At 35.2% G+C, this 24,190-nt stretch overlaps 1 protein-coding gene and 1 long non-coding RNA gene across 5 annotated transcripts in view; one reads left to right on the top strand and one right to left on the bottom strand.

Annotated features, from left to right (window-relative positions):
* The window catches only part of LOC149620758 (uncharacterized), a 53,797-nt gene extending 32,716 nt beyond the window's left edge, over positions 1-21,081 (bottom strand). Inside the window, exons 1-3 of one of the 4 annotated variants that reach the window (XR_016375197.1) lie at positions 20,553-21,081; positions 17,714-17,842; positions 14,107-17,643 (exon numbers count right to left, since the gene is read on the bottom strand). Coding sequence is in view for 2 of the 4 variants with exons in the window: in XM_089854184.1 (XP_089710310.1) it covers positions 17,827-17,842; positions 20,553-20,710 (174 nt within the window). In the remaining 2 variants the exon portion in view is untranslated. The other 3 variants (XM_089854184.1, XM_089854185.1, XM_089854183.1) reach the window with 3 other exon arrangements.
* Positions 21,082-21,175: 94 nt separating this feature from the next.
* Positions 21,176-22,756, top strand: LOC149620757 (uncharacterized). Its single transcript, XR_016375199.1, has 3 exons — positions 21,176-21,321; positions 22,059-22,200; positions 22,285-22,756. It is a non-coding gene; the product is annotated as an uncharacterized LOC149620757 (long non-coding RNA).
* Positions 22,757-24,190: the final 1,434 nt, after the last annotated feature.

The following is a 24,190-nucleotide window of genomic DNA, read 5'->3' as shown; positions in this document are numbered from 1 at the left end:
GGTTAGGTTAGGTTAGGTTAGGTAAGGTTAGTTTAGGTTAGGTTTGGTTGGGTTTGGTTGGGTTTGGTTAGGTTAGGTTTGGTTAGGTTTGGTTAGGTTTGGTTAGGTTTGGTTAGGTTTGGTTAGGTTAGGTTAGGTCAGGTTAGTTTAGGTTAGGTTAGGTTTGGTTAGGTTAGGTTAGGTTAGGTTAGGTTAGGTTAGGTTAGGTTTGGTTTGGTTAGGTTAGGTTAGGTTAGGTTAGGTTAGGTTAGGTTAGGTTTGGTTAGGTTTGGTTAGGTTAGGTTAGGTTTGGTTAGGTTAGGTTAGGTTGGGTTAGGTTTGGTTAGGTTTGGTTAGGTTAGGTTAGGTTAGGTTAGGTTTGGTTAGGTTAGGTTAGTAATATTTTATAAATCATTTAACAATGTTACGCCTTTTCCAAAATATTGAAATTTAGCTTCATTGACTTCTCAAATAATATGCCTTTTCCAAAACACTACTGTTATGTTAGGTTAGGTTTGGTTTGGTTTGGTTTGGTTAGGTTAGGTTAGGTTAGTAATATTTTATAATACATTTAACAATGTTACGCCTTTTCCAAAATATTTATGTTTAGCTTCATTGACTTCTCAAATAATATGCCTTTTCCAAAACATTACTTTTATGTTAGGTTAGGTTTGGTTAAATTAGGTTAGTAATAATTTATAAATCATTTAACAATGTTACGCCTTTTCCAAAATATTGAAATTTAGCTTCATTGACTTCTCCAAAAATATGCCTTTTCCAAAACATTACTGTTATATTAGGTTACGTTTGGTTTAGTATTTTCTGCAATAACAAGAAGTTTAATAGGAAAATCAATAGAAAAATAGGATTGAAAGGAAAATTCATGATTGGAAAACCGCCCAAATTGCGGTATTCGGTCTAATGGGATTCGGTCGAACGAGACATTCGATCCAATGGGATTCGACCCAATGGTAGACAATCAATCATTCTACCACTGTGTAACGAATTTCTTGAAGTAACGATTACTGGTAATAATTTTTGAACTGTTTAGGGAATTTTAAAAGCCAAAGCAAGTATGTTACGCGTTCAAGCGCATCGAGAGGCTAATCACTCATTGGGGTAGTATTTAAGCACTGTAAATGATAGCGGAGCACTGTAAATGATAGCGCATCGAAAAACTAATCACTCTGATTTTCTGGACTTCTATTAAGGGTTAGGAACTCATTGGGGTAGCATTTTAGCACTGTAAATGATAGCGCATCGAGAGGTCAATCACTCTGATTTTCTGGGCTTCTATTAAGGGTTAGGATGCGTTACGACTAATCGATTTAGTGCAGCTAAAGGCTGCACATTGTGGGCCTACTCACTCAAGTTATTATAATTATCGTAGTAAGGATTACGGGTAATCATTTTAGCACTGTTATGGTAGCGCATCGTGGGGCTATTCACTTAAATTTTCTGTACGCCTGTTTAGTACGGAACGATGTGGCTACTATTACGAGCCCAGCCCTTGGGTCGTCTTGTTTTAACAGTCATGATGACTACTGTGGTTTGGCCGTTAATTATAACGGCAAGTTAACCTGATCGAGGAAAACTCTAAATTGACTGTTTTATCGTTGCCTACGTTAATTAAGGCCTGTGCGCGGCATCGATTTCTATTTTCGTTTGGCAATTTAAGTTGCGTTTCGGTCCAGCTATCAATGAAATCTCGCGGAAAAATAGGGAGAAAATAAGAATTCGCGTTTCTTAAGAGTCATCCCCTTTGAAACTACCGCGCATGCGCCTTGTTTAACGTAGGCAACGGTTATATTTACGGCAAAAGTTGTTACATTCGTATGGCTGTAAATTTTACAATGTTCTTTCAGCTTGGTTAAGGTAATTTCTTATAGTGTAGAACTTCGTCTCAATATAATTAAATGCGTAATTTCCTTTAATATAGTTTTGAGCACAACCTATTGCATAGCCGGCAGGCATTTATCAATAATTTACATTTTCAATATTGAGAAAAAATATTAGAAGCCAAACACTAAGTGTGTCTCAAATCCCAAACATTTCTAAAGGGATTCCCTACACCTATTATGGATATATTCGTCGACTTGTATACTCGTGTACTCTCGAGTAGCTCGACAGAAAATTCTGTTCGTGATCTCCGTACGCAAAACCATTGACAGAGTGACAGTAATTACCTGTTGTTGACCTTTCAATGTATGAAGCCAAGCGCAGAAAAAGCTTTTACCTCATCGTTGAAATAAGATGGTTTAGATATATTAAGGGTTTTTTCACCGCCTCGCCAAGATGTGGCACCCTACCAGCTAGATGCAATTTCTTTAATCATTCATTTCTCATGAAAGGACTTATTTTTCCACTGGTCAAAAGTTTTGATGTAGGAAATTTCGATTACTTACAAGAAAAAATTTGACTTTACGATTAAAATACAACAAACAACTATGATCACGTTTATTTTTTGTTAAAACAAGTACTGTTCTTATAGACTTGCAAATCGCCATTTTATTATAGCCTTTTTCACCATCCAAATCACCAAAACCTTTGTGTGAAACATGGCTGATTTGGAATTTACACAAAAAAGCATAGTTGTGTGTGTAAGTTCAAATATATACCATTTATAACAAGACGGCCCAAGGGCTCGTAATAGTAGCCATATCGTACGAGTGAATAGCCCCTCTATACCCTACCCTAATGAGTGAATAACCCCTCTATACCTTACCCTATTGAGTGAATAGCGCTATCTGATACAATGCTTAAAGGATTTACCGTGCATAAAATCAGAGTGAATAGCCCTCGATTCCCTACTCTAAACAGTGATTAAATTATGACCGTATAAATTTACTTATGCTGTAATTCTAATATTCCGGCGAATCGAAGAACAGATAGTTTTTAGTGATAATCCCCTCGATGAGTTTACAACATAGACTTATGCAGATGCACACTTATCGCATCTTATAAATTTCTAACAAGGACTTATGCCCAGAAACTTTTGAAAGAGAAAGTTTAGTTATAGTGATTACGCATTTTAGTGATTATCCTCTCGAATTACCTTTAGCAATGCTAAAATGATCAAACGCATAACGCTCATTTAACACTATGTTAGCTCTATCTAAACCCACCTTTGAATTAACCGCCAAAACGAACATAACGGGGAAAATCGTTATCTATTTAATTAGCACATACATAAAAAGAAAATAAATATAAAAACCCCAAACATACAAATTCATAAGTATCCGACCCCACAGATAAAAATTCAAAAGTATCCGATCCCACAGATTAAGAGGTACTCCACCCCACATCACCCCGACATTTTAGAGATAAAAATAAATAATAAAAAACTCGGGGTTTCTATCAATTCTCTATAGCTCAGTGGTAGAATGTTTGTCTACTACGCCAGCGACCCGGGTTCGATTCCCGGGTCTGACCTGAAAAGATTTTAATTAAAATTAAATCTCTAACCGAGCCCAGTAACCCCCATGGGTGGGTTGTGGTAATATAAAGTTCCTTTTAAGCTAAAATCTGACGATAACGAAGCGACAACCCCGGCCACTACTACTACTACTACTACTACGGACGGCTCGGGTCAAACTAAGAGCCTATCGTATACTACGATATGGCTAAAAATTGATACCCGGCGTTACCAGAAAATTTAAGGGAGTAGAAACCGGGAAAATTTTCTAGTCTATGTTGATGCAAAAGAATAAATACTCTTTGAACCCACCCCTATGAAATATATGCATGGTGTTGTTTTTCAGAAACTTTTCAGAAACTAATTTCTAAATTTTCAAATTTACTAAAACCATGATTTTTCAGAGATCAAACATAAAGCTAAAATATTATGCATCTGGAATAGAACGATATTTACAAATCTTAATGGCTAGGGGCTCGTAGACCCAACTTAATCAACTCGCCAAAGAACTTGTACATCTTTTACGGGTGTTCGAACAACAACTCACCCTAGTTTCATTGCTATCGTATGAGTGTTATAGGAACGCATACGCTTCAAACAAGGAGAAATTTGACGATGTATACATATATTGATTTATTTTGGTAAATTATATTCAAAATAAAAAAATATCAAAGTCACTATTATTTCATTAACTCACTTTCTTTTGCTAACAACGAAAAATACGAATGGAATACTTTCTTCTATAAACATTTTGGGTAAACCTGAAATAGAACTACCGCGATGGCATTCAGGGGTCCTTTCCAGACCCGTTCTCAACATGGGGGAGTAGAGGGGCCTACCCGCCGTGGTTCCGTAGCCGCTGACCTCGATATAAAAACATCCATCTTACCTTACAGCAATAATAGCATTCATCGCGTTTCGCAATCTGGTTCTTAGGAGCCTTTATATCCCAGCTTCCTATAATGCCCAATTCGCCTCCTTTGGAAATCATTCAAATTCTCTATCGTATATAGCGCTAATATTAAATTTTTTTACGTTTTATTCGAGTAAACGCTTTATGTTTAGTACTCTGGTAATCTTACGACAGATGTACTTTTTATCCCTTTAATCGCTTTTGTAAACTGAAATATGAACTGTTTGTATCTGTGGTGAGTAGTTTGGAAGGATTATGGTACATATTTATACGCAGTAACATTAAATACAAATAATAATAATTTAGTTCGAAGACTATTTTTTATAATAATAATAATAATAATAATAATAATAATAATAATAATAATTTAGTTCGAAGACTATTTTTTATAATAATAATAATAATAATAATAATTTAGTTCGAAGACTTTTTTTTTCAAAATCCTTTTCTCGAATTTTTACAACAATTGCCGTCAAAATAATTCAAGAACACATGGAGAAAGATTTAGTCCTTCACTTGAAATACTCCTTCTGAGGTTGTGCATATAGTCTAGTGGATAAACGACAAATTTATATGAAATCATGCACTTTGTGAAGAAAGCATGAAACTTTGCACAATGATAAATAAGGGTATTCCTAATTAATTCGAGATTAGAGCCCACCTCTTACTCATCCGTGACATTTGTGACAAGCTTTCAAAAGTCCCCATAATGACATATATATTTGAATTCTGAAATTTATGAAATTCCCCAAACTTCGATGCAGAGCGAAAGGCGCTTCGCCGGGACTGGCTAGAGGCATTTCCATAGGGGCCGTCTCTAAAGCGAAAACATACGCAATTTATGCAGCCTTAACGGATAGATATATAATATTTTCTTAAAGCAATGGAATTATTTAAAATATCGAGAATGTACAAAATTTTGATTTTTAAAACTTAAAAGAGACAAATTTAAATGCATTTTAAGTAGCCCTCTTTCAATATTTTTCTTTTTCATTTATTTATTTTTTTTAAATTCTTTTTCACATCCGCCACATTTACAAAGTGCGGTGCAAGGTAAATTTGCTTTGACGCATTTGCACTTGCCATGACAACCTTTTAGGCACCCACATTTTATCATTTCGCGACAAGCTTCTGCGGCTGGTGGAATTGTCAACCATGTTGGTTGCCATTCTATGGTATTATCTGGTTGAACCAGTTTGGTCCACCCAAAATTAGACGGGTCCGGTAGATCCGGCTGTTTTTCCAATGTCTGCCCCAAGTGTGCCCACCCTGAAAAGCCACTCGAAGCATGTGTTGTTGCAACGCGTCTGCCGAAGGTGGTATATTTTCAATGTCACGATTTTTTTGTGTGAATAAGGTTTTTCTTGCTTGGTTGACTTTTTCGTCAGAACTACACCGATCATAAGTTAGTATCACAAATCTCCCTATAGTTGGGAAAATTTCTTTAACGGCCGTTATACAGTGTGGAAGAGATAAGAGCAACACCTACCTTTGTGGAAAACCCCCAAAACCCCTGACGGACTACTTCACTGCAGTACATTTTCGAGCTCGTATACAGGGTGTGACATGTGTCATTGTATGCAAATGAGAACGTGCAACAAGTATCATAGTGAATATCGTTTAATGATACCTACGATTAAGCTTAGGAACTAAGGCATCACACTACAAATTAAAGGGCTGTTTGGTAAACCCATCAGCGTAATTGTTCGATGTGCCTACCGTCGTGGTGTAGGCACTCTTCAAGACGATTGTCCATGTATTACGTTTTCTAGCATTTGAGGAGTGATTCCTTCAATTGCGCTTCGAATTCTGGCCTTCAAGTCTTCTACATTTAAAGGTTCTGTTGCAAACACCTTCCCCTTAACATATCCCCATAAGAAGAAATCAAGTGGGGTTAGGTCAGGAGATCTTGCTGGCCACGGAATTGGTCCACCTCTACCGATCCAACGGTTTGGAAAGTGCTCAGTTAGCCATTGGCGAACATTGACCGCCCAATGTGGTGGCGCACCATCCTGCTGGAACCACAGGTCCCGCATCACTGCTAATGGTAATGCGTCTATCGCATCACTAAACTCGTGGCTTTTTGCCTACTAAGATAAGGAATCCATACGAGGTTACGAAGGTCAGAATTTTCCGCGGCACTGAGAATTCGGCACATTATTCAATCAAACGTACGCGTCGTTACTAGCAGCTTAGTTCGTATAAACGTTGTAACTCCTGTGTCGTAGACAAATGGCAGCCTACTCCAACCGAGAAAAATTGGGCATGACGTTTATTTTGGGTGAATGTCGCGGTAACGTTCAACAAGCGGCATTGCTTTATGCCGAACGCTTCCCAAACTGACGAAGGCCGGTTCGAAGAACCTTCACGAACATCAGAGACAACCTACGAGATTTCGGGAGTTTCGTCGTACAAGACCGTCAACGTAGAAGAGACCGTATAATTGGTAATCATGATAGGGAAGTCGACATTCTAGCACGTTTTGAAGCCAATCATCATACTAGTAGTAGAGCGGTCGGAGAAGAGGTTGGTCTAAGCCATTCAACCGTTCTTGCCATTTTACATCGGCATCAGTACCGGCCCTATCATATCCACCTCCATCAAGCCTTAACGGACGATAACTACCTAAGACGTCAAGACTTCTGTCTTACCATGCGCGAGCTAATTGAAGCCGATCCATTGATCTTAAGAAAGGTTCTTTTTCTGATGAGGCTACATTTCACAGGGATGGTATACGGTAAACCGACATAACTTACATTACTGGACCCAACGAAATCCATACTGGTTACGGCAACATTACCATCAAATTCGATGGAAGATAAATGTTTGGTGTGGCATTCTGGGGAACAGAATCATCGGACCTTTCCTCTTCGAGGACAACATTACTGGTGACAGGTATTTGCACTTCCTGCGTCACGAGTTTAGTGATGCGATAGACGCATTACCATTAGCAGTGATGCGGGACCTGTGGTTGCAGCAGGATGGTGTGCCACCACATTGGGCGGTCAATGTTCGCCAATGGCTAACTGAGCACTTTCCAAAACGTTGGATCGGTAGAGGTGGACCAATTCCGTGGCCAGCAAGATCCCCTGACGTAACCCCACTTGATTTCTTCTTATGGGGATATGTTAAGGGGAAGGTGTTTGCAACAGAACCTTTAAATGTAGACGACTTGAAGGCCAGAATTCGAAGCGCAATTGAACGAATCACTCCTCAAATGCTAGAAAACGTAATACAAGGCATGGACAATCGTCTTGAAGAGTGCCTACACCACGACGGTAGGCACATCGAACATTTACGCTGATGGGTTTACCAAACAGCCCTTTAATTTGTAGTGTGATGCCTTAGTTCCTAAGCTTAATCGTGGGTATCATTAAACGATATTCACTATGATACTTGTTGCACGTTCTCATTTGCATACAATGACACATGTCACACCCTGTATACGAGCTCGAAAAAATACTGCAGTGAAGTAGTCCGTCAGGGGTTTTGGGGGTTTTCCACAAAGGTAGGTGTTGCTCTGATCTCTTCCACACTGTATAATTTTGATGGAACTTCTTATTACATGTGAGCGACGCCGCGGGTAACAGCTAGTATGTATATATTTGTCGTTTACAAACCTAATATAACTTGTCTTAATGTTAATTCAATCGATATACCAGATTACCTAAGTTTTATAAGACACAATTATCTGTTCCGAGGTTTGAACCCTGGTTTTTGAACTGAAGGCCTTAAGCTATACCACGGTATGAATTATCTAATCCTTGAATTAACAATCTCATGCTAACTAATAACTACAATTTTCTAAATTTACATAGATTTACTAGTTTCTATAACTTCTCAATCAAGGTCATGGTAGGCCAGCTGAAGTTAGGATGGGTTTAGTCAGGTTAGGTTACACTCGGTTATTTCGAATTAGGGTAGGTTTGGTGAGTTTATTATTCGGTTTGGAGATAACAATTTTTTTTATGGTTTCCTTATTAAAAAAAATGTTTGTTTGTTTCTTGCATCTCTAGTGTAGTTTTTATTTCCAAACTTTCCATCTTTTGAAAAATTTACTCTGTTAAGCTTCCAAATATTCCCAAAATGTACCACTTGGAGTCTCTTCAAAAATAATGCTTGTTCGGTTTTTTTCTACTTCTAGTGTACGGTTTAGGTTTAATTTTCCAAAGTCTCCAAAAAACTTACCTGGTTTAATTTCCTCTTTTCTGCAATCTAACCTGTTTCCACTTTTTGCAACATTTCACAAAAATGAATCCTATTAAGTTAAGCCCTAAACTGTTAAATATTTTAATGGATTGGCCTCAATATTAAGTTGTAACTTTCATCGAAGGTTTGAACCTATTGAGTTGTTACCTAAATACGTACCCTATTACCAAGTTACCTTTTTTAAAAGCCAAATGTATCATATTTTCCAGAAGAATAGCTCTATTAAATTGCTTCATTTCACAAAATATTAGCCCTTATCTACCAAAATCCTGGGTCAATAAGAAGTCACTTTTCAGTGTATTATTAAGGAGGTTAGGTAGCCATCTTCTAGAATTTGGTTTCAATTTATCACATTTTAATTATTACAATTAAATAATACGTATACGGTAAAAGTAATTTATGTTTGAAGTATCATTGAAAAGAATTTAGTATACTGTAGTTTCTAGTTAGCAAACTACCAAAATCGCGATAAAGTTCAAGGCAATTCGATTAAACATGATATGCGATCCAAAGAATTTTTGCTCAACGAGCCAAGTTTTTCGTTTTAGCCCTACACTTCACTTTCATCAGAGCCTCCGAAATTATCTTGGCCCGTGCCTATCGCGAAGCGAGAATATTTTTTGACTAATTTAGTTCGCCGTGTTTACGCGCTTGGTGGCGCTTTTAGTGCCGTAAAATAAAAAAAAGTTCAGATTCGACATTTCTGGTCGCCATTTTTTAAGATGGCGGCGGATTGGAAAAATCTTTCTTAGTACGCGCCTACTACTTATGAGTAACGTTCCTGCAATTTTTCGGCCCTCTAGGGCAAGCGGTTTGGGCTGGGCGTTGATTGTCTGTCAGTCAGTCAGTCAGTCAGTCAGTCAGTCAGGACTTTGATTTATATAGATATAGATTATGACAAAGAAGTAAAGGATAAAAAAGTTAAGGTTAAAAGAATTAAAGGTTATGAAGGGGTTAAAAGGTCCCTCTTATGGTATAATAAAACTGTGGATTAGCAACTTGAAGAAGTTTCGTTTTACTAAAAAAACAACAATGTTAAAATCTCATAATTAATTTTGTTGTCCATACAATCGAACCAAATGATTCAATAAAAAGTAAATAGCCCCTAAAACAATTACGTTAATTTAAGGGTGAAACCTTTCCCTTTCACAATTTTTTAATAATTGGCCCCTAAAATATCACCCATAATTTGTGGAAGACGCCGGTCGCAACGGTAATAAAAGCGCCATCTAGTACACAAATAGGGTGAAAATATTTCCTCTATGAAACTGGATCAACACACACGGGCCTAGATCATTTCGGAGGCTCCGCTTTCATCATTCCAATTAAATGTATCACTGATTTGTATGAACAGAGTTAAAAAAGCAAATCTGGAACATACCTCGGGCATAAATGTTTGATCTGGCGGAATATACGAAGGCCATAACGTACGTACTCTTGTAGACCAAGAGGACTTCAAGTTAGTCAACAAATATAAGTTTTTGAAGCTATTTGAGATTGCAACAATGAAGTGGATAGCAAACATCAATGAAAACATGAACAAGTCGATGTTTCTCTCAAAAGCAAGTTTTCTGAGGGACTTCAGGAATAATTTAGAAAAGCACACACTTCGAAACATTTTATCTTCATAACTTCAAAACTGGATTGAAAAATTTTCGGTCTATAATATTAGTTATGCAACGTTCGGAAATTACTTTAAATATTCAGTTTCGAAAACTATCAAACTACTACTAAACATAATTATAGATAAAATTCACTGTCTCTAACGTTATATTAGTCCAATATATTTTATCATAAAGAATGGAAGGTTTACAACTTTTCCTTACGTTATATTAGATATTTATATAAAAATCGATTTTCGACTTTTGACCCTAAAACGTATATCGATCAAGTAAGAAAACATTTTTTTGAGTAGTATTTTCAAGTAACTAAAAAAAGCTGATGTTTGAGACCTATTTTGGGAAGTATTTCAATCTATATATTTTTTCGAAATTTTTGTTTTGCTGTGGGATACGAAAATACTTACCCAAATTTAATCAATTAGGTGAATAATATAATGAAAAGAAGTAAGTCAGTGTTAACATGTTTTCATTATTAACAGTATTCAAATAAACAAATTAATTTATTACAAACAGAGAAAGCAATATACAGGGGAGAGGCCGACATTGGGGTATCCTCTCTCTTACCAAGAAGAAACGCTAGAGGCAGTGCGAGTTTTTTAGTCTCCTGCGTATGGTGAACTTGGTCTCCGTCTGGCGTTGCTTCTTGGCGGTGCGTGATGGTTTCTCTGTTTGTACTGAACGAATTTGTCTATAACAACAGTTTTTCTTAATATGAATCATAGGAAAGGCAATTCAACATCTCTGAAAATAGGCTTGAGGTCTGAATGATGTGCAAAGTTAAATAGCTTCATCAAGTTCTACGAAATGTTTTGATGATATGGAACTTGCAAGAGAAAGTTTCAACCATAATTATCGTCCGATTCGTGGTTTTCTATAACAGGAATTTTCTGTCCAATTTGCAGTATTTCTTAATGATGATAGAACTTATTTTCAAAAGTTAGTAGGTTTTCGAGTTAAGTTTTTGGCATTTATATACCAAAAACTTGTTCGCGGCAAACACAAATATAAATTGGTTGAACGTTTCAATGTTCGTCGCGGTGTGGCGCTAGCGAGGCGCTGAGGCAGCGCTGTATCTCCATTCTAGTGCATCTGCGTTTAATCGTCTTAGATTTAAGGAAGTTTAGGCCCTCACACAGGCAAATAGCTTTCTGCTGAGTAGGAAAGCTAAGTTAAAATTTAGAAAATATTCTTAATTGGATTTTTTTCTCATCATGAATAAAATATAGTATTCGATTTATAATTAAGAAAGCGCTATGGACGACAAAAGTTTGAAATTCTACTAATTTTATTAACGTCAGGATTATCGACTATTTGTCCTTTACGTCTTTAGCAAGAGAAAGTAAGAGCAAATAAAACGAGATTTATTTATTATTTGCATGTATGTATAATTAATATACCCGATTACGATCATAAATATTTAAATGCTATTTTCAAACCTATAATTCTTTCACCCCAATCTAACCTCTGTTCAATTCCTAATTCCGGGGAAACCAAGGAGCTCAAAGACAACAGATTTTAAACTTTCGGCTACGCTTGATTAGAGGCAGTCTTTCAGGAAGGCGTGCATTTTTTTAATTATATCTTCCTTGCCACGTTAACGAATAATGAGTAAGCTCCATTTAAGAATGAAATTCCAGTAGAAATTCATGATAATGTAAATACTTAATGAAGTAAGGATCAGAGTCGAAATATATTTTACTTGCTATTCGCTTTCAAGTGAATTGATTGTAAACATCGTATCGTGTGAGAAGCGATTCGAATCAAACTTCAAATGTTGTGGTACTACGACCTTTATTCATTAAAATTTAATTTTTAAATTTTACAATTATCAAGCATTTTTACGTATTTAAATTAAAAAAAAAATGTTTTTATTTTATTGACGTATTTCAGCCGATATTATTCGAATCCCAAGTCGAATTCTAAAATTCTCACACATGTTCGAATCTGAGCCAGAATTTTGAGGGACAGTCACTCATTGTAGTAGGTGTGTCAAGTTCTACAATATTGAAAGTTTTTAAATTATTATGCGCAATTCGTAATCTTTGTACAGGGAATGTGTTTAAAAATTGAAACATTTCAAATTTCATACAGAAGTTGGACGAGCGCCTCGACCGTGGAAAAACCCTTCTTCGTTCCTTAGCCGCATCTGCCATGTCTGCAAACATACGCGAGTTACGTATTTCTAGCGAATTCTAAATTTAGACTTATGATCTTGTCAACACTCGCCCGACGCTATCTTATAATATACCCGGTGGTCGCCCATGCGAAAAGAAACAAACATGTTAAAAAGATAAGCCATCAAGGAACGTCGCAATACGTCAACGACAACTTAAGAAACTATTTAGAACGTTATTTATAAACTCGTGTCTCGCCAGCCGAGATAGCCCAAAACTTAAGAATGCCTCTCGTCGATGCATCCTATATACATATATAAATGACCCAACAGCGTTAAAGCAATAGTCTCTTAGGTACAGCAACTTTACGAAAGCTCCTATGTCTTACCTATCCCAATGCCTACAACGTATTGGCTGAAATAACTTACTCAAAAATCATGAACTATCCACTTCCTACCATTCTCTTACCTTCATTATTAGTCTAAAATGTAATTTGCTCAACGATTTAGAGCCAATAGAGAGAAAGAAAGAGAAACAGATATATACAGTGTCCTCCTTCTCGGTTTTCTTATTGGTGGTGGTTACCACTATTTATTTCTTAAGACTGAACAGTCAGTCTTTTTTTCTGAAATTCTAGGTGCAGTTTTCTTCGCCATGTGTAACGGAAAACTCGGCGATAACATCAAGTATCGTTTTAAGGCCAAAAAAGCAAGGACAATTTATCGAATGATTTTTTTGAGTAGTTTTAAAGATATGTTCCAGAAGTACGACACTTCCAATACCTCGTAATGCCAGGGACTTACTAAGCAAGTTCTAGAACGCCGCGAGAATTGACTACACTCGGTTTTGCAGTCCATCTTCCTATTTAGTCTGTACTAAGCCTTAAATAGCACTTCACCAGGCGTGGCTTTACGTTAATCTCTGACGTTTCACCTACGTCACTTCATGACAAGCTCTCAGTAACCAGTGACAAACTTGTGGAACATATATTATGAACTTATCTTGTATTATCTTACTGTTTAGCATATTTTTCTAAATGTATAATCCACGAAAAGTCACATTTAGCTAGAAAACATTTATCCGTTATTTCGAATTTAAATTGTCCTAAACAAACTGACTAAAACAAAGTATGTTTACATTTCACAATAGTAATGAACTTCAGAAGTGAAATAATTAATTTTGGACCCTAACCACTCCTTACGTTCGAGTGAACGAATGAACGAATAACGGTATCCTTTTACAGGGATGCCAGATTGAAAACCTTGAACGCGCCAAAATCAAATTGGAAACAAGCCCAAAAAACCGCCAATCGGTATTTCGAAAAGAAGCCCAAAAACTGCCTACGATCTAGGCTATCCAGCCCAAAAACCAGCCAAAAATTTATCATGAAAATTTTAAATTATTTTTTCTATTAAAAAATTCAATGCATATTTTATACTGACACCATTCTTAAAACCCAAAACAAAATGAAACTATTTCATTTAATCATGAATTGAGGAATTATAAGCCGCTCAAAAGGTTTGACAGTACCATTTGTCAGTTTTTTGGGCATTCTAATGATCTTTGCCTATTGGCGGTATTTTAAGTAAAGAAAGCCAAAGAAAAACCCCGACAAGCCCAATTTCCAGCCAATAGCCAACCCTTTTATTTCCAGCCAATATTTTTGAAAAGAAGCCCAATTGGCGGCTTTCCAGCCCAATATGGCAACCCTGTCCTTTTATATTATAATAATATCAGTGTCATGGATATAAACGTGTCGCAGAATTGTAAAAGGTAAGATGCGTAACAAACGTTCAGACTCAAAATCCACCATCACAATGAGTTAAAGCCTATCTATTGCAAAGAATAGAATAATTTACATATATAATTAAATTTTATTACAAACTGTATTGTCACAAAATGAAGAAGTCGGAAAGCAAATATATTTATAGAGTTCTATTTCGGGATACTTTAAAAATTAAGAGGCACTCTTTGACAAATGAACAGCTGTTTCAATTTAGCAAAGTTTGTCCCAGTAAGCCAACAGGGACAAAACTGTCAATTCACAAATCTTTCCCTATTGAGATGAACATATCCTATTCATCCCGAGGTTTAATTTGAGGCTCGTTCATTTGGATATAATGATACCATTTTCGTGCTGCTCATTATACTGAATACGCGGGTGCACCTTTGAAATGAGGCTTAAATTAATTTCCTAGGGGCTTGACGGTTTTCGTGAAAATAATATCGAACAGGGAAACAGATTTAATTATAAAGTTGGCTCAAAAAGGGATATTTAGTTTTCCAGCAAATACATCGAAATTATCGTAGCGAAAATATAGAATCATACTTTTCAAAAATAATCTATAAAAATGCATATTTTAAAATCTCATGTTAACAGGCAAATTTGTCTTTGGCAACATTACGTCAGGCTTTTTTTTCTAAATTACTATTCACTAGCAGCAAATTAGGCTCACCAAAAATGAATAACTTTTAAGTCCGAGTATAAACCGTTTAAGTAACAAGAAAAGGTTTTAAATTTGGTTTGATTTCTGTATTGAAACGCAAACCAATTTAAGCTTGTGAAAATGTAATTGAATTTTTTTGCCTAAGCAGGCTACTAAACGACCACGTGACTCACCAGATCTAGAACCATAAAACTCAGAGTTACTAATTGATGATTTATCTTCTACTCCTATTGGCTTTATCTCTTGGGCTTGGAGGGTTGGGTTGGGCGTTGATGATCAATCATTCAGGAATTTCATTAGTATACATATTGAATTTTAATCCATTGGATTAAAGAATAGAGTATAACACTGATGAATATAAATCTTTACAAATGTACACACCAGTAAACGTGATTAATATATCTATGAATATTTGAACCAATGCAATCTGTGACCTTGAATGTGAAGAGAGTAAAGTTTAGTATATTAGTTACTCTATTGATACCATATTAATTTCGAGCTATTTTCAAAAATAATGATTTCGAAAGGCGAGTATTTTTAGACCTTACAAGCCTTTTCGGCGGTATACCTACTCCTTCATTTTGTGTTATTGTACAAGACTAATTATTCGGTTCCTTACATAGAATGTAACCTACAACACATTTTGCTTTTCGCTGGCCAAGACAGGAAGAACATTAAACTACCCTTAAGCTGATTTTGAAATTTTACTTAAGTTTAAGTAAAAGAGATTTTAGAACGAGTGACACGAAGTAAAAAGTTAAGGGGCCAATAAAATGGATTTTTATTATATGACAGGGTCTAATTATTTAACCTATGAAACTGTGTTTTAAGTACCATAAGTAAATTTTCGAGCTAATCTCGATTCACTTCCCTCGTCAACAATTATACACCCGCATGTTTTAATGATGTACTAATCACTGGGATGCTTCTGACCACTCAGACCGAATTAGGTTCACGGAGAAGTTTTGAATTGGACCTTACTCTTTTCAATACAAATCATTTGAAGCTGTAAACGGTTTTTCCACAGTTTCTATAGTATCTAAACCTTTTTCAACTTCCTACCATGCAAATCATTGACCGTAATTATTCTGGTGATTATTATTTTTAACTATTTGGTGTTTTTTTTTCAGCACTATGCCAGTCGTTATGACCAACTTTCTGCAACCCTTTATTGAGATAAATTCAGAAATTCGGTATTTTACGCAAAAATTCAACTTGGAATTGTGAATTTAAATAAATTTTTGAATTCGGTTTGACCTCAAAATAGAGCATTCAAAAAATTTGCTTCAAATAGTAGCTAGTGCATGTGTGTGGAATCTGATGTAGTTGAATCAAGTTCATTTAATCAAAGTCAATGATATTCAATTTCATAGAGTTACTTGATTACTAATTAAAAGTTGCTATTTTAGAAATTTGGTTCTTGAAAACTACTGGTTATATCACTGAAATTATAATCCCTGTTAAAATTTTTCTCTGTAGTTATCGACAGTAGCGTCGCTAGGGTTTGAAATTTGGGGGGGGGGGGCTATATCTGGGCAAACTATTTTAAAGTTATTATAAGAACTTAATATAAACAAGATGGCCCAAGGGCTGGGACTTAATAGTAGCCACATCGTTATCTATTTAATTAGCACATAAATAAAAAGAAAAAAATTCAAAGACCCTAAGCAAAAAATCAGAAGTGTCCGACCCCACCGTGGTAGCGTGTCTTACTGCTGTGCCAGCCAGCCGGGTTCAATTAAAATAAAATCTCTAACTGAGCTCAGCTACGACTATTGGTTCCATTTAAGCTAAAATCTGACGATAACGAAAGCGAAAACCCCGGCCAGTACTACTACGGCTCGGGTCAAACTAAGATCCTATCGAATACTACGATGTGGCTAAAAATTGCATAATGGGTTCTTTGGAAAATGTGTAGACCTTTAAAACTATCCGTAAATTTGTGTCAACGTGAAATTATTCGTATTTTAAAGATGTACAAGCTTTTATTGATAAGGACTACGGAACCGATTATGAAGGATTTTCACTCGTCTTAGGTTTATTTTTAGTTTTGGTTAGCTTTTAGTCCACACTATTGGGAAAGAATATGAAACATTTTACTTGTTTCCATCTGTTTTTTTTCTTCAAAATTTTACTGTTTGATATTGAAAATTTTTTATATATTGCTACAGAATTTTAGGTTGCTAACAGCAATTTTTGGTAGGGTTTACGGATTATTTTGGGGGGGGGGGGCTAAGTTTGGAATTTGAGGGGGCTATAGCCCCCCCCCCAAAAAAAGGCCTAGCGACGCCACTGGTTATCGAGTGTAAATTGACAGAAAGAACTATTACAATATGCTTATAATAAGTCACAAGTTTGGTAACTAAAGTCATTATCCCATTGAAGTCACAGCATTATTTACAACCCAATCTTCGACACTATTTTGTAGTTTTTAAACATTGCTTTAAGTTTAATGTTAATCAAAATTTGGCCGTTTTGTTTAGTGCAATAATTAACATTGATTTGAATTAAATATATTACTAACATGACAGTTTAACATTAGTACACTTAATTAACTTCCAATAAACGTTTGGATTTGGTTTTCTGGTGAGTTAAATTGAAAGTACTATAGCACGGTTTCTCGTTGAAGTTGCCCGTCGGCTCGACATAGACCTCCCGCACGTTACCGTCACTCAGTTTCTACTGGACCGTCACTAGTAACATTTTTACGCGCACACTAGAGGCTTTGAAGTTGCGGCTCAACCATCTTTCGTTGGTCGTTGGATCGTCCTGAGGTAAATAACTTAAGAGCTCTTTACGAAATGAGAAGAGAAGCAGCAATACTAACGGGGCTCTTTTTAAAGGCTCAGTCGCATGCTACCTTTTAAAGTGCTAGTCGCGCAAGTCTTAAATTTTCAGGTGGGAAATAAGTTATTTTTACAAATCACTGTTCTTGGTCGAAAACCTCGTGAAGAAAATAATTTAATGCGAAATTTACTTGAAATTCGTTGGTAAAGGTATTCAATCTTAGTTACCATTTTCAAAATACTTGGTTAGTATTTCAACGAAAACAGAGAGTATCAGCTCTGCTATTGAGAAGAATATCGATCCAATTAATTTGATAAAATGCAAATAGGATCCAAATCTTCTATATTTCAGATTTTCTAGAACAAGACAAGATTTAAGTATTTTAAGTTACAATTCATAATGATATATTCATATTTGTTGACTTCCAATCTCGCTTATGGTCTTATGGTTACCATCCTCGAATATAAAGTTTGCAACTATGCAGGATAATATTTAAAATTTTTATTTCACGGGGATAAATTGTTATTGGATGAGCATTTATATTGCCTGTGATATGTTGAGAGTCGATGTGTATTATAATTTTTAGTCATTCAGTAGTAATCTTAACCAAGTTTAAAAAATACCGAATTAAATATTTACAAAAATACATGAAGAAATTTTTTTCATAAGTTAAACCGGTCACAAAATTCTCAAGCAACCACGTGCATGTTGAAAATTATATATTATGCCCCCGAGTTATGCTACACAAAGTTTAATAAAAACAGATGGTTATCACTGGAAGCTGTATGCATATCACATAACGTGTAATGTAATTCCAATATATCCCAGAGATTGATTACTAAAATCGATATTATCGTTAAACACCAATTAATTTCTAAAAGTAATTTCAACCAAATTTCAAAATTTAAAATATTCTTTATATCAATCGATCTATAAAATTATCAAAACTGTCTCGTGGTAGGTAAACGCACTTAAAAAAAGTGTATTAAAACGCAAAAAAAATCAAGGGTCAAATTCCTTGGAATGCTGTTTTCATTGAACTAATGAATTTTGGTATATTTCTTGTAATATCGACTTTTAATTGAACACGATTATGGTCGAGTTTTAAGGATGTCTTCAATTATTTCTAGTGTGCAATTGCTTTTTTAAAGTTCATTTAAGTCCGGCCACAACTGCAATTAAAAATTTAAATTATAATCGGGAGGTCAAATTATAATGAAACTATGCTGTAGGTATCTATGTTGCTATCAGAGTGATACATTAATGTTTCGTTTTAAATATCATCATTACATTATCCTTATCAATTTCATATATGGTAAAAGATAAATTTGTTCTGAATTTATAAAATATATCAAACGTTACGAGATTAACGTATAGATAAAAGCAAGCATATTTACAATTTTAGTAGACTTTAAATGTTTTACTCTTAACTGATAATGTTTTGATATTGAGAAATTATTTCTAAATGTCTTTTAAAAAAGTGGGTGAAAAACTTATAGATACAGCAAACATATTTACTTTACAAGCTTACAACCTTATTAAACTTAAAATATGGAAAAGGGGTAGGGCAACTGGGACATGGGCTAAGTGGGACACAATGTTTTACGCTTAACGAACAGTCATTTAACTATGATCATATTTGGAATAGCCGTTGTAGGATTTAATACATGGCATGTGCAACAGTGTAGATTAAACCAGCTTAAAACTCCCATAGTTCATATTATTTTCAATTCTGATGGACCGACGCGGACTTAAAATAATTAATTAATTATTTTAAGGTGAGGCAGTATCTTAAAAATTACACGCAAAAAGCAAATTTATATGGAAATTTTTGATTTTGAACTTGCCTATTAAAATAATTTTTGCTCTGCTGTCTAGCCTATTGTTTCCTCGCAATAAAGCACCCGAGACGGATGGTGCTAAACGGGGCAATTACAAATACTTTTTGAAACCTTTACATAATTCACCAACAAAGAGCAATTGAAATATTTTTGTAGTAATACCATGTTTAATTTTTATGTAAGGGATAAAATCAAGGGATTAGTGAAGATGGTCTTAATCCCGTGCATTGGAAGTGAATATATGATTTACTAATACATAACTACAGAACATTCACCCATCCATAACGTAAATATATCTGGGAGACCAGCGGTCCTATAAAATCATATATTTTTGAACCTGTCCTGTAATATCCTAAATTTCTCACTCATACAAAGTTTTACTATAATTTAGAATCAAACTTATCAAAATTTAACTCTTATATCGAGATCACATTTGACTAGACACCGAAATTGATTTTTCATGTGTTATATTTTAGCCAAGTTCCGCTTTTCAAAGCAAAATCCAACTTGTTATATAATATTTTAATCCAGTTTCTCTTTTCAAAGTAAAATCCAATTTGTTTTTACAATTATTTTTTTTGAGACTTTCTTGCATAATTTAAGCCAAAATAACATTATATTATATATGAGCATTTTTAGTCCTATATTTTCCTATAAAATCCTATAATTCTGGAAAAATAAATCCTATTTTACCTATTAGGAATATACATTTTAAGCTGGACTCCCATGGTTGGCACTATAACACTATCTCTTCCTTATGACCATTGCCTAACTAATAATAGTTAGTCCTATAAGATAAAAGCACAGCGCCAAGGCTAATTAAAGAAATTGAAAGCTAATCTATTACATTAATTGCAAGCAATCAACGTCATTTAACTCTCCTGAAGCAATTTATCCTAGATTTTAAATAAATGTCAAAATAAAAACCTTATTAACCCGTGATGGAAAAAACATTTCCATTGCTTATAATGGAAGCGGTGCAAAGCGAATCGCTTTGAAATACAAGCTCGTGATATTTTACTAAATTTCCAAAAATTTAAATATTGATGTAAAGCATTTTCTAGGATGATGGGCGTAGTTAATATTTCAATCGTTTTGTTTTAAACTCAGAAGACGCTATATTTGCAGGCAAAAAAATCTAATTCTGTTAAGATTTCATCTTCCGACAAGTAATTACGAGTTTCGGTCTATAATTATATAATTTGAATTTACTCTGAATACTTACATCCATGTCCCAAAAGACAATGTACCAGAGACACTGAGCGTAAGTAGCAGGAGAACGTAGCGCGTTAATAGAATATTAAACAAGTCCGATGATATCATCACAGTCCATCGCCGTTTAAAATTCACGGTGGCAATCGCGCCGCCCGCGGCGCGCTGCATATTGTTTTGCTCCTTATAAACGAACCAAGTACTCTGCTTGAGGTTCAACTAGGAAAAAATACCTTGCTCCGTTTTTCACGAGAGTATATCGTTGTTACAAAAAAGGAACCACTTAGTCGTTACCGGCCGTTGCACGTATGGTTTTTTCGCGTTATCATAGTATCTCAAACATTACAATAGTTTTACTAACAGTTACAACTGCCGTAATTATCAAGTTTAAGAATGAACTTATTTCATTGTTTAACACGTTTTTAAAAAGAGATCATAGAATTTTTTGAGCTTCGTGTATATAATATATACTTATCTCTGATGTTTCGAATACCGTCCCAAACGCGCGTCTGAGTCCGTGTGCTCCACTCAACTCCATGGTGGAAGTTGTGTCGGCGGGGGAAACGGGGAGAAAGGTATCTCTCTCGATAGAAAAGGACCAAAGTGGAGATCCCGCTTTTGGAAAACTTCTATTGGCCAAAAACGTTCGGGCGACACCCCGCGGCTATGAACGTGGAGAGACGTTTCATAGTTATGTTATCTCTTTAGTAAAATATCTCTTAAACGTGAAGTCAAAGAATATGGATCTCCAAATAGGATAGACATTTTTACAGTAAGACGAGGTAATTTCATCAAAAATTCTCTTTTTAAGTACAATTTTATTATATGGTCATTTCTTGGATCCTCTACTGAAGCTTCAAACGTAATTCGGCAAACAGGACAATTTGCTCTGGGGACGTTGTTACATCTTTATTGACTAAATTAAATAAAATTAAGATTATAAATATATAGACAACATATGTATTTTTTCAACTAATCTTCAATTTTTGCATATTGCTCATTATTTTATTATCTTCATATTTATGAAGATTAAAGTTACACTCTTTTTACAAAGAACTTCATCGGTTCCCATAATGGAAATTAAAATTTTGAAAATATTGTGATTTAGGCTGAAATCAAATATCTATTAGCTTTCAGTGTTTATCTTCATGGTAAAACAACCCTCGTTATCCTCGGAACCATTTGATTTGTTAAATCACCAGGAAACATCTAGAGATGGGCCGATACCAGTTTTAACCATTACCGATACGTACCGATACCGATATTTTACCCGATCCTTCGAATAAATCGATATTAAACCGATACCGATATAGTAACCGATATCAATAATAAAATAAATAAGAAAATAGATGCTATAATATAGGTTGTAGAGATGGGCCGATACCGATCCCATTTACCTAACGTTTTTCGGAAATATCTGTTTGTAATTAACATTCATTAGAAACGAACCGAAAAATCCTTAAACAAATGTAAATTATCAACTAGATTCTTATTTTTACTTCTGTAACCATATTCACAGTTTACTGAGAGCTTGTCAAGGAGTGACGTTGGTCAGATTCTAGTAAAGCGACGCCTGGTGAGGCGCTGTCAAAGGCTTGGTACAGACTAAATAGGAAGATGGACTGTAAAACCGAGCGTACTCAATTCTCGAGTCGTTCTCAGTAAGTTTCTAGCATTACGAAGTATAGGCAATGTCATACTTATGTAACATATCTTATAAATTTATGATATAACTCATTCACCAGTTAAGACTCGCTACGAACAGATAAAACTTGTTCCGCACTATGGAGGGGCCTACAAATTTAACGGCTAGTTTTGAACGTGATATTCAAGCTAAACATGGAGGAATGTGTTCCAGATTAGTCCTTCAGAGAGACTGTACACAAGTGTTCAGGAGGTTGATAATGCCCATTTTGAGGCGCAAGCCTATACTTAAAAATACTTCATCACCGAATTCAATCATTCCTTTTAGATAAGTTATAAAGTTATTAAATGAATGATAATGAAGCTTTGAGTAAATTCCTCTACCCAGTCTGAATCAACGTATTGCCAAATAATATTGGTAAAATAATAGCATTATGGCCGAGTTATAGTCTAATTTTTAACTGCCTACCGGTGTCGTCATGCAGAACTAAAAATATTATATTTATAACTTCACATTCGTTGGCATTTTACAGCGTATCACTTTACAATTTTTGGGAAAATCAGTAATATTGAACGAATAAATAATTAAAAAATATGATTTATCAAATATTATTTAGGCCTTTTTAAGCCTATCATTATTTACGATTTACCACAATAATTAAAGCCTTAAAAATATTAATTAGAAACCTTGGTTTACGTCAATAATCACGTCATTAGGGAACAAAAAGGACCCAGTGTCAACTATTAAGATCTTTTCAATTTGGAATTAAAGCAGATCGGTCTGTATTCTGCGTGCTTTTGCGTGACATAGGGAATTTTTGGTTGGTCGTGATTATCTCTTCACCGTTGTTGGACGCGGTGTGCCTATTCAAATAACAACTCGTAAGATCTTTTGCCCACTTTGCTTACACCAACATTGTTGAGGGTCAAACAAAGCAAAATCGATTCTTTTATACAGCTAATAAACAGTTTTCTTTGTCTGACAATGTAAAGATTTTTATTGCACCCAAAAAAATATTTTCATTATTAAAATGGATTTGCGCGTATAACCAGCATATTAATGAAAATTCCAGAAGTCTAGCACGGCTGTGTTTTCCTCTACCGACTACGGGACCTGCACTGGTATACTGGTCCGTTACATTTTGTACCAAATCTGAAATTCCTTAAGAAAATTTGAATTTCATAGTGCCTGAGGAAAATTAGGAGACCTGTGAAGATAATTGCTTTCGAAAAGCTGCTGGGATCGAGTAGAGGGAAGTAAAACCTTCATCCGTTCTCCCCCACTTTCTCAAGTAACTTAATTAAATGATGGTATTTATACGTTTAAGCTTGGCAGCAAACAATAGAGCAACAACAAAAATATTAATTTTCGCCATCATTGGGTGTAGACCCCCTTTAAGTAACCAAAATATTCACTATTTTATGAGTATCACCTATCAACACTTTTTGGTGGTACCTTGTATGAGCAGTTTCCGAAGCAGCAACCGCGATTCCATAAAAAAGCAGGGTTGTTCAAAACTGCTGTTTTATAAATAGTGACTGCTATTTTGGGAAATAGGAGTTTTGAACAGTTCTTAACCCTATACAGTTTACCCTACCTAACCTAACCTAACCTTACCCGACTTAATACTATTCGGCTTGACATAACAATACCTAAACTGAACCTATACTACTGGGGTTCATATATCCAAACTTAAACTAACCTCATCGAAGACTTCTTTGATACAAGTAACCAAGTTAAACCTGACGTAATTAAGTTCAAATAACCAAAGACCCACCATCACAAACGACTATGGTTTTTCACTTCTCGATTTTACTGCTCTTTTGGTAACTGCTGTAACGGTACGCCACTTTTACGAGAACCGCTGTATAGGAAACTGACGTAACGGGTAAACTGCGTTTTTGGAAAACCGCTATTTGGGGAAACGTGGTTTTGAGAACCGCTATTATGGGATCCACTCATACGGGAACTGCTTATATGAGAGCTTTCCACTTTTTTAATGTAGT

Source organism: Phalangium opilio, unplaced genomic scaffold, assembly GCF_054372755.1.
Source record: "Phalangium opilio isolate 3A_F unplaced genomic scaffold, DU_Popi_V2 ptg000209l_1, whole genome shotgun sequence".
Lineage (NCBI taxonomy): Eukaryota > Metazoa > Arthropoda > Arachnida > Opiliones > Phalangiidae > Phalangium > Phalangium opilio.
Note: the sequence above shows the minus strand (reverse complement) of the source record. Positions and strands in the feature narration are given on the sequence as shown.